This window comes from Hordeum vulgare, chromosome 3H, assembly GCF_904849725.1.
Source record: "Hordeum vulgare subsp. vulgare chromosome 3H, MorexV3_pseudomolecules_assembly, whole genome shotgun sequence".
NCBI classification, from domain to species: Eukaryota; Viridiplantae; Streptophyta; class Magnoliopsida; order Poales; family Poaceae; genus Hordeum; species Hordeum vulgare.
In genome coordinates this window covers 38,260,443-38,270,871 of record NC_058520.1, presented here as the reverse complement: position 1 = coordinate 38,270,871, position 10,429 = coordinate 38,260,443, and the positions used below count along the sequence as shown (strand labels likewise).

Below are 10,429 nucleotides of genomic sequence, written 5' to 3'. Positions count from 1 at the left end.
GTGCCGGTGCAAGGCGGGGGGAACGTAGGGGACAATGTGGGACGACGGCCGCACTCTTTGGTGCACGTCCGTGCGAGCAGGAGCCGTACTAATCCACACCCGTTAAGAACTAAGGAGTATGTTTGATGGGGTAAACGAAACTACTTTTTCACGCAAACCGGCAGCTTTATATAGCTCTGTTTGCTGTATTTATGTCTGTTAATATACTTAGCAGATTTATTGCCAAGATTTATATATTGTTGGAGTTCTCAAATAATCTGTTTGGTTTTCTTGTTCTTTACATTCGTCCATACAGCGAAGTAAATTATCTTTTGTAGTTTAAGAAATTGAGAAGCATGCTTGAAAAAGTAATCACAGCAGAACTTTGTTTACAGTTATGCCATGAAGATGAGTTAGAATATCTACATCACAAATGCAATAATTCAAGTTTCCTCTGGGAAAGCTTTTCTGATATCTCTGTAGAGCTCATTAATCAGAGCAATACAAACTGACTATCAGCTGGCATAAATGACTGAAATATCTGTTTTTAATCAAACATTCGCTTTTGACAATTCTTACAGAACTATGCCACGCATGAACGCTGGTGAACAAGGCGGAGGACGTGTTGCTCCACCGCCGGATCCTCGCCGAGTGCGCCGACCCCGACAACCGCCCCGTCTTCCATGCCCGATTCCTAAGGGTAAATTTATCCATCCATTAAACTCATGAAATCTTCCCTGCACACTGTCGCTTACTGTGTTATTATGGTCCTCTGCTTTCATGCGCAGTACCTTCAGCAGGACAAACCTCTGGCTCCAAATCAAAACGGTAATTGTGGGGGATCCCTGGCTTCCATGCTCACGTCGAGGTCGATGTAGTAGCTACATCCCCGGTGCGCGCGGACACAGACAGACAGACAGAGAGAGAGGCGTTGGTGAGGTGAAAACGCGGGCGTGGACGGGGGGTGAGCGGAAAGCACGGACCTTGGCGGGAGGCGTTAGTAGTGGTCTTCGAGCACGCGGTCGAAGAAGGGGTCGGCGAACGCCTCCTGGTTGCCGATGGCCCGCAGGCGGTCGTAGATCTCCCTCCTGACGCCGGACAGCTGCACCCCGCCGCCGCCGCTGCCTTGGCCGGAGGCGGTGGCGGCGGGGGCCGGCCAGCAGCTCTCGCCCGCACCCTCCCCGTCGCTGCCATCGGCCATCAGGCTGCCCGCGCGCGGGGGCCTACGCGGCGGCCATTGCGGCGCCCTTTATGGCCGAGAAGGGAGTAAGGGGAGACGGGGTCGAGGTGGATGGTGACGACGGCGACGTACGGTAGTGGGTTTGGGATGGGGTGGGGGTGGAGGGGGGGCAAGGGGTGGCGCGGCGGATCGTCGGAGCGAGGATCCCGTGGTGGAGGACGGCGTGGATAAGGTGAGCTCGGGGTGTTTTTCTTTTTAATCACCGAAACGTTTTTCTTCTTCACTTAAATCTGGACGGCGGGTTGAATATCAGAAAACAGAAGGATTTGTTTGCAAAACCATCAGCGATGGACGGCAGAAGCGCTCCGTGCTTTATTATTAGGGAAGATAAATGAGACGGGCAAAGATTTATTTTTACAACAAAATCTGTTCTTTTCCTATGCAGTTTCAAAGGAGATGGAGAATATGAAACCGCGTGCACCGATGTCTGTGGAATCCTCTCGCAAGAAGCAGCCTGCCATGCCTAACCCAGCAGTAGGAGGAAAGGGCGATGTCGGGGATGCAATGGACTTGTCACAGTAGGCGCCATCCGATCATCGGAGGAAGTAGTAGTATCAATCAGAATTAATTTATTACTAGAAGAAGGGCAGTGTACGCTTTGTTGCGCCCCTTATATTTTTAGGTTATACATGTTTTATGAAATTTTTTAAAGTTTTATAATAAATATTCGTATTAGTTGGTTTGACGGGTGATGGATACAATGAAGTGCATTTTTATTATCAGATATGACATACTTTGCGGAATCATGCTTACCGATGGATGTGTCAATCTATGGTTAAAGATTAGGAAAAAAGTGGACCAATGATGCAAATTGAGAAAATGATTAGTGGGACAATGTCAGGTATAACCAATCCGTAGCGAATCGTTGGTGAGTATCATTTTTCTCTTTTTTCATTAGGTGTTAGGGTGATTTTTTTACCGTGTGATAGGACATCTTTTAATTAGTATAGAAACATGAGAAAGTTACTTACGTTGTGTGACACGTGTATTATGGTGATGCTAAACGTGTCATGTGCGACACTTCTGTTTTGTAACTCATTCATCGAGAGATTTCACCATGGAGTCAGCATAAACGACCCAATCAATTATGTATCCAATCAAAATTGACAATCTCAATGAAGGAATTTAAACGGGGTTGCTTAACGAAATTAGAGATTTCATTGCCACAACAAAGAATTGACGGAGTCAAAATTAAGGGTTGACGGGAGAAGCTTAAAAATTAGGGAGTATGGTGTATTAAAAAATGAATGCGAAAGCTCATTGTGAAATTGTTGACTCGGTCGAAGTTGAATGACCCAACTTTATATTGAGAGCTCAATTAATTGTAAGGTCTTAAAAAATAGGAAGCTTAGTGTTATAGTAACTTATTACAAGGTTTTGATGAAGTGAGGTTAATTTATTAAGGTATAATGATGGAGCGAGGTTAATTTATTAATGTTATGATGGAGGTTAGTTTAGGTGCATTATTATTGTGTTCTAGCTAGCATGTAGAGTATAACATGATGTCCGTGTATGCATGGTTTGTAATCCCTTTCTACTTGTGTTGTTGACTTTATATTATTATTAAGGTTATTATGAATGTCTCTACTGCATTTTAACATTACTTATTATGTTAATAACTATCCCTCTGATTTCAAAGTAAGTGTTGGTGGCTTTAGTGCAAAATTTGTACTAAAACCATAACACTTCTTTAGAAACGGAGGAAGTAGCATAATAACTCTACAATATATATACAATAATAAAATGGGAATGGTTTCCATTGTTCAACATTGATTAGCATGATCGGGACTGTGTAAGAAAAAAAAGCTTCATGCTCTAGAATCCAGATTATAAGCTACACCCGCACAAGCACTCCTTTCTTCTTTTGTCCGCTTAAAGTTCCCCTGACATCGGAGCGACTTTGTTCCTCTCGAACATTCCCTCAGGATCGCATGCGTTATGTGTCGGCCAAAATAACGGCCTTCCAGTCCGATCAACACCTTGGTCGACTATTTTATCGTCTCGAACAACACAAACTTCCTTATGGCTTCGTCTGCAAGGAAGTTTGTCTGGGTGATCTTGAATATCACCACACGTAACACAACCCCAAACATGGAGCATTCCGAGGCAATCTCATCTTGAAGGTCGTTGTCAAGCAATATTTTAGGACCGTTCTTACCAAAAAATCCCTCTATTCAAGCATGATGCCCTGGTGCGTGGCCGGTATCTTGCGTGTAAGATACTGACGGCTAGTTTGGGTGTGCTAGATATCCTGGTGTCATGGTCTTGCCAGACGAGGTGCTTTGGGGTGACTTCCCGGAGCTTGAAAACCAACTCCGTCACGTCATCAATACTAATGAGGCAAAAATAAAATATGACCTATCTCCATTGGTTTGTTATTTCACTAACGCAATGCATGGAGTCTGCGAACGAAGATTTGTTTTCCTCAACCGTGTGCAAATGATCGTGTTCATACTGCATTTGTATTTATCTTATAATGATCATCATCCATAACTTTTTTAAGGGAACATAAGACATTTGCATGAGTAGATAAATAGACTCTCATAGCTATGCCGACGCTAGGTGCCTCAATTCTCCCCGTCTTCCCTCAGCATCTGGCCGTTCAGAGCATACACAATAGGTGGGCCCGACCTGTGTCATGGGATGGGGTCGACATTGACGCCGCGAGAGGTAGTTGTCGGACAAATCTAGCCGAAGCACCACCGCCCGTTCCTCCACCCACCACACCGTCGAAGCACAAAAAACTCAGCAACACCCACGGTGACACCCTCTCATCGCCGCCTCTGACGCCCGACCTCCATGCCATGCCCATTCCATGGGAGGCCGCGCTGCACCGGTGCCTATATGCGAGGGACCGGGAAGGCCACGCCACTGGTGACTTCGGTCCGGCTTTGCCCGGTCGAACCTTGTGACGGCGACGGGGAAGGTGGGGAACTGGCGGCATTGGTCTAGGGTTTTCCCGGTCACTGCGCGGGGCGACACTGGAGGGGTTCGGAGAGACACTCTTCTTCGACGAGGTGACGCTCCTTCCGGCCATGGATGATGGTGTCATCCCAAATCCACGAGCCTCGGATAGCCAAAGAATCTCCATGAGAACCCCTAAGTCCATTTCTAACCGAACCCATGAAATTAACGGAGTATCCGAAGGAATAAAACCTTAGTGTAGTATTTTTACTCCATTAAGATTTGGCTGAACCTAGCCGATCCCCTATATGTAACGGAGTATTAAAATTATTTGCATTACATTTTCGGTGGCGACATTTTGATACATAGGAGTACATAATTCACCAATTCTTCACTACTAAAGAAAGACCAAAGAAAGCAACAACCACAATTAAAACTTTAGAACATACCCAACTTCCATAACTTCTCTCATTAGTTGGATTAATATCTTCTCTATGTCTTCATTGTTGATTTGCGACTTCTCATGCTTGCTACTTGCTTATTTCTTTCTTCTTCGATTCTAAAAAAGTAGATGTTGCTTCACATCTAGTCTCATCTCTATCTTCTATTGTAACAACGAGTGCACGGTATCTATCAAATTCCATGCTACCAATAGATCGATGTATTCTTCTTTCTAATACAAAAACTTGCATCCATCCTACACACAAATTTGAACAAAAAATGAGCTATCGAAATTACGCCGAATCTGGTGAACAACAGAGTCAAAAGAAGCACATACCCCATCATTTTTACACTTGAAGAACACCCATCGTATTCACCATCATAACGAGATTGAACCAAACACATACGAGCCACTCATGTCAACTCCCAGCTGTGCAAATTTTTCTTTTCAAAAAGGAGGATCACCCCCGGCCTCTGCATCATGATGATGCATGCAGCCATTAATCCAGCTGTGCAAATGACGGATGTAAGACTTGAGTGAGATTGAACACCCGATTGTACCTGATCATCACAAGTTCAAGTGCACGTTGAGCAGGCTAACAAAGTCTTGTGTGCACACTAACAGAAGAGCCGGTATATATATATATATATATATATTCGACAAAGAGCTCACTTGCTCCGCTTGCGTTAATTAATGGTATGTCATGCCTCGTGTGATGCGTGCGATTATTAAAACCAGCAATTTAGCTAGGCGAGGACAACGACAATTATATTCTTTTAAGGAGGCCAATGATCTTTGAACTACAACTGAGCCGAGTTTGATGCGTACGTCCAGTTCCTATCCAACAGCTTTTAGATAGGCGAGGAGGAGACGATGAAAGATAGGAGCCATGGCTTGGCACTGAGAGTCAGCTTGCTCTTGCTCGTCCTCATCATCATCGTCATCGCCCAGGCGCAGAGCGAGAAGAACCAGACCACCGTGCAGGTGAGCCATCTGCCTGGCTTCCATGGCCCCCTTCCCTTCTCCCTGGAAACAGGCTATGTACAAGTAGACAACCGCAATGGCGTCCACCTCTTCTACTACTTCGTTCAGTCGGAGACGAGCCCGACGGAGGACCCAGTCTTGCTCTGGCTCACAGGCGGCCCTGGGTGCTCCGCCTTCTCCGGTCTTGTCTACGAGATCGGTAAGTAACTATTTACTTCATCACTTCTTTCTTCCCACACAAATCATAGTCTCAAAACTAACTTACTTGTTGCCTTGTTGATTGTTGATGTTGCAGGCCCTCTCAGCTTTCAGCCCGATTCCTACACCGGTGGTCTGCCAGAGCTGGTGTACAGACCAGATTCTTGGACCAAGGCTAGTATATATTCCTCTTCTGTGATCCTGTCAGCCACCCTCTAGACTAGACCACTAATTAATCATGCAGTGTAATTGCAGCTTCTAATTATGCTTCTGTCTAATCACTACTAGGTTGCCAATGTAATCTTTCTGGATTCCCCTGTTGGAGCTGGCTTTTCATACTCTGCAACAGACCAAGGGTACAAGTCCTCCGACACCAAAGCCGTTGACCAAATTGCCATCTTCCTTACCAAGGTCCGTCCACTCACATATTGGTTGTGTGCATCGTTTGAGGCAGAGGCTGGAGTCTTCCCCTTTTTGAAAAATGGTTACATATTTTTCGTCGATCTTATCACTCATAATTAGCTTTGCTTTACTCGATCGTACGTGGTTCTTATACTACTATTGTTTTACACACCACTACTTCTGAGACTTCCCATATTTCCTACTACTTTTACATGCTTTGCTACGTGTAGAAAACATTAATTTTGAATTCATATTTATTTCATAGGTAATTATTCTGAATTTTGTGGTCATTATTTTCTCCATTATAGTGGTATAAGGAGCATCCACAGTTCTTACTGAATCCACTTTTCATTGCTGGAGATTCGTATTCCGGTTTAATTGGGCCACCACTAACCGTTCAAATTGCCAAGGGTATGTAGAAACTTCCTTTTTCTTGTTTCATATTATAAATATTGCATTTTTCCTATAAAATTGAAAACTTTGGCATGAAATAAAATGCATCTCTACTCAAATAATCCTTGACGTTAGTGTTAAACCTTCAGTGTTCTGCTTTAAATTACCTATCCTGTGCCTCTTTTCCAGGTATAGAAATGGGTGACAAGCCACTTCTTAATCTGAAGGTCAGGCAACCTTTCTTTACTCTTGCAACAATTAACACAGGTTGTATTTGTATTGCCTTGTGAGTAGCTGCTAATGTTCTAACATATATTTTGCTTCAGGGTTATATCATAGGCAACCCATTAACGGATCGCAAGTTTGATTTGCCAGCCAGGGTCCCATATGCCCATAGGATGGGTCTCATATCTGACGAACAATATGAGGTGGTAGAGGGGATCACATACTTTATTTCACATAGTATTGAGTTGAGTTATTTATTTCACTCATTTTTGATGATTAAAATTTCTATGTTGCTCAACTTCAGAAATACAGGGAAAGTTGTGGTGCGGACACCGGTATGAACCGAAACATACAATGCAAAAATTGCCATGATGCGATAGATAAGGTACAATAATTCCGAAATAAAGGGAACTGAAGGAAGCCCTTTTGTCTGAATTATTGACGATACTTTTTCTACCAAGTGTAGTGTTTGAAGGGCATAAACATACACCACATCCTAGAACCCGAATGTTCTTCCGAATACAATGGAAATTCAGATAGCGGGAGGACGCTGCTTGATTACCGTGGTGCAGAGCTTGGCTTATCTGATATTTCTTCGGAGTGCAGAGTTAGTGACCAAAAAAATTAACTAGCTTCAATTGCTTAAGATTTTCTTCTTTGCTAATTAAAATGACCATATTTTATTTTGAATTTTATACAACATTGCTTGTGCCACCACTATATCCATAATTACTGCATGCAGGAGAAAGGATATAGCATGTCCAGCATCTGGGCAAACAACAGGGCAGTGAGAGAGGCTCTGGGTGTTCACAATGGAACGGTTCCTGTGTGGCTGAGATGCAACCACGGCACGCCATACACCACCGACATCAGGAGCAGCGTGGAGTATCACCGGAGCCTGGCCAGCAGAGGCTACCGGAGCCTGATCTACAGCGGTGACCACGACATGACTGTGCCTTTCATCGGTACCCAGGCGTGGATCCGCTCTCTCCGATTCGCCATCGTCGATCAGTGGAGGCCCTGGTATGCCACCGGCCAAGTTGCTGGGTAAGTACGTTTGAGCCATTACATATAAGATCCAGTTGTTTTTTTCAATCAGCTTGAGACCTTGAGTAAACTTTTACGTTCCTGATTTGTGTCGTCGTTGATTGAGCTGCATTTCATGTGTGTGTAGGTTTACAACTCTGTACGCTAACAACCTCACCTTTGCGACAGTCAAGGTACGCATAACAAGTGACTGGCTAGTTTGATGTATTGATTCTACTCCGTATGTAGAAAGCGTATATATAACCTTGTGGAGTACTTCCTTACTTCCTAAATATAAGTCATTTTAAAGATTTCATTACGAACTACATACGGAATAAAATGATTGAATCTACACTTGAAAGTATGTCTATATATCAGCTGTAAAAAAGATATTTATATACATTCTTATGTATCCGGTAGTGGAATCACTAGAAAGACTTACATTTAATAATTGAGGGAGTACTTCTCTACTTTATTTGTTGGCCATGCTAAGCAAGTGTTTGTTTGTTTGTTTAATCAGGGTGGTGGTCACACTGCTCCAGAGTACAGGCCCAAGGAATGCTTGGCCATGGTCGACAGGTGGCTCTCCGGCCGTCCTCTCTAACTCGTGTTCTCGGTCTCGCGCAGATCAAATCTTCTTCATCTTGTTACACACATAAGGATATTTAACTCGGCGAGAATAATATCCTACCACCATAACCTACTGCTGTTAAGTTTATCAATGTATATAACATGGTATACAACGTTTGCATGTTCATCATCATCAACAGGGAATACAAGTGGGGTGATCCAGCCTACGCATCGGTTGATGCATGCAACCTTCCACTGTTGCATAGTTTTGAAAAATACAACATCACAAAAGGGAGTATAAAAGGAACAAAAGCTATCACAAGGCCCATGCATCACTAATCATAGACCGAGTGTGCATAGACTTGGGTGCAACCAATGAGAGATGACCGTTCAAGTTATATTCATTGGATTAGGTTAGCAACACATTAATATGATTATTGATGCATGGGCCATCATGAAATCATCTCTTCTGTTTATAGTTCCTAGCCTATTAGAAGTAGAAGGTGCTCTGGTGCAATCTTTACCGACACAAAAAGATTGCAGTGGAAAACCCTTTTCGTTCCGCTTAGCCCTATCGGGTATTTTTAGTGGTAGGTTCTATAGGAACTGGACTATCCTATTTGGTTGCACCCAAGTCTATGGACACTCGGTCCTTCTTCTCTATTTGTAGTTCATGGTCTATTAGAAGTAGAAGGTGCTCTCGTGCAATCTTTACCGACAGAAAAATATTGCAGTGGAAGACCCTTTTTGTTTCGCTTAGCCCTATCAAATATTTTAGTGATAGGTTCTATAGGAACCGGACGATCCTATTTGGTCATATACCTAACGGAAAATTACAATTTTCCTTTCATTAAGGTAAGAGAGCTTATTATGCCAAAAGAAAGAAAGTACCTTTTCATTCTTTCATATACTAGGGGTTTTACTTGGAAAAGATAATGTTCCATACTAAAGGATTCGGGTCCATAACCATGAGTTTCAGTGCACTATATATTGGCTCTCCATAGACAAACTTGGGATTTATGAACCAGGGTAAGATCAACTCGGGATCATGGGACCCTTTTCTATCAGATAGGAGGGGCTCTTGTATAAAATAGACTTACTAAGTAATAACCCTCCTCCCGCCGAGCATAGGATCACGTGCGAAGCCAATTGGAGTTCGGGTTACAATTGCAGTCCACTAGCTCGCGGATGGAACTCCACACAAAAGAAGCCAACGCACACCTAAAGAATATATGATGCGCATCCTCCATCATTGCACAGACTGCACACGAATCGTTCGAAGGGCCATTATGCTTGGCCATGTTAAACAAGGACAGTTGTCTGTTATGAAACATTTGTCATAAGAAGACTTAACTTTGAGGGGAAGGGCAGTCTTCCAAAGAAATTTCACACTAGCTAACCCCGACCCAGCAAACAGCTACGCATAGAGGGATTTAACAAAGAATTGACCTGAGGATGATATGTGTCATAGTACCTCATCAGACTCATCGGAGATTTGTGTACCCACCACCATAACACAAAAAAGATCCCAACTATTAGGTTTAGTTGGGAAGAAGGAGCACCTAATGGAAATGGCAGGTGGCGATTGACTAAAGGCCTCAGCGACCGAGATGTCTGGGTACACCACAATGGTGTATAGGTCCTTGAATCTCTACTAGAGGGGTTGTGTGCCATCTCAAGAATCAAACCAAATTTAGCCTAGCCGCCAATGCAAACGTTGAACTTCGCCCCCAAAGTGAAAGCAGGTTTAACCACATATTATCCATTCCAAAATGAGAGTCGTGGGCAGAGGATTCGAAGAAGTACCCATTAGGCCTGTATTTCACCCTTAGTAGATCGGCCCACAAGCAAGCAACATTTTGCGATAGCTTCCCAATCCATTTAGACAAGAGAGCAACGTTCATGAGTTTGGAATTGAGAACACCAAGCCCTCCTCGGTTCTTCAGGCGACAGGCGGCAGATCACCGCCCACTTAGCCATTGTGCTTTGTGCTTGTTCCGTACCAAAAGAACTACGCTATGGGCGTCCAACTTGGCATGCACTCTGTCAAACCAACAGGAATATCC

The 10,429-nt window shown here is 43.7% G+C and overlaps 1 protein-coding gene and 1 long non-coding RNA gene across 3 annotated transcripts; one reads left to right on the top strand and one right to left on the bottom strand.

Moving 5' to 3' along the window:
• Positions 1-339: 339 nt before the first annotated feature.
• Positions 340-1,803, bottom strand: LOC123439453. 2 transcript variants are annotated; one of them, XR_006630100.1, is made up of 3 exons: positions 963-1,364; positions 771-860; positions 340-673 (listed from the first exon to the last, which is right to left on the bottom strand). It is a non-coding gene; the product is annotated as an uncharacterized LOC123439453 (long non-coding RNA). The 2 variants fall into 2 exon arrangements; XR_006630101.1 differs by having other exon boundaries at positions 771-1,803.
• Positions 1,804-5,367: 3,564 nt separating this feature from the next.
• On the top strand, positions 5,368-8,611 carry LOC123442853 (serine carboxypeptidase-like 17). The gene is made up of 11 exons (XM_045119020.1): positions 5,368-5,748; positions 5,845-5,921; positions 6,036-6,158; positions 6,458-6,560; positions 6,732-6,769; positions 6,869-6,970; positions 7,072-7,152; positions 7,234-7,374; positions 7,510-7,814; positions 7,942-7,987; positions 8,314-8,611. The coding sequence occupies exons 1-11, from the start codon at positions 5,439-5,441 to the stop codon at positions 8,395-8,397; spliced, it is 1,410 nt and encodes a 469-aa protein (XP_044974955.1). The 5' UTR covers positions 5,368-5,438; the 3' UTR covers positions 8,398-8,611.
• Positions 8,612-10,429: the final 1,818 nt, after the last annotated feature.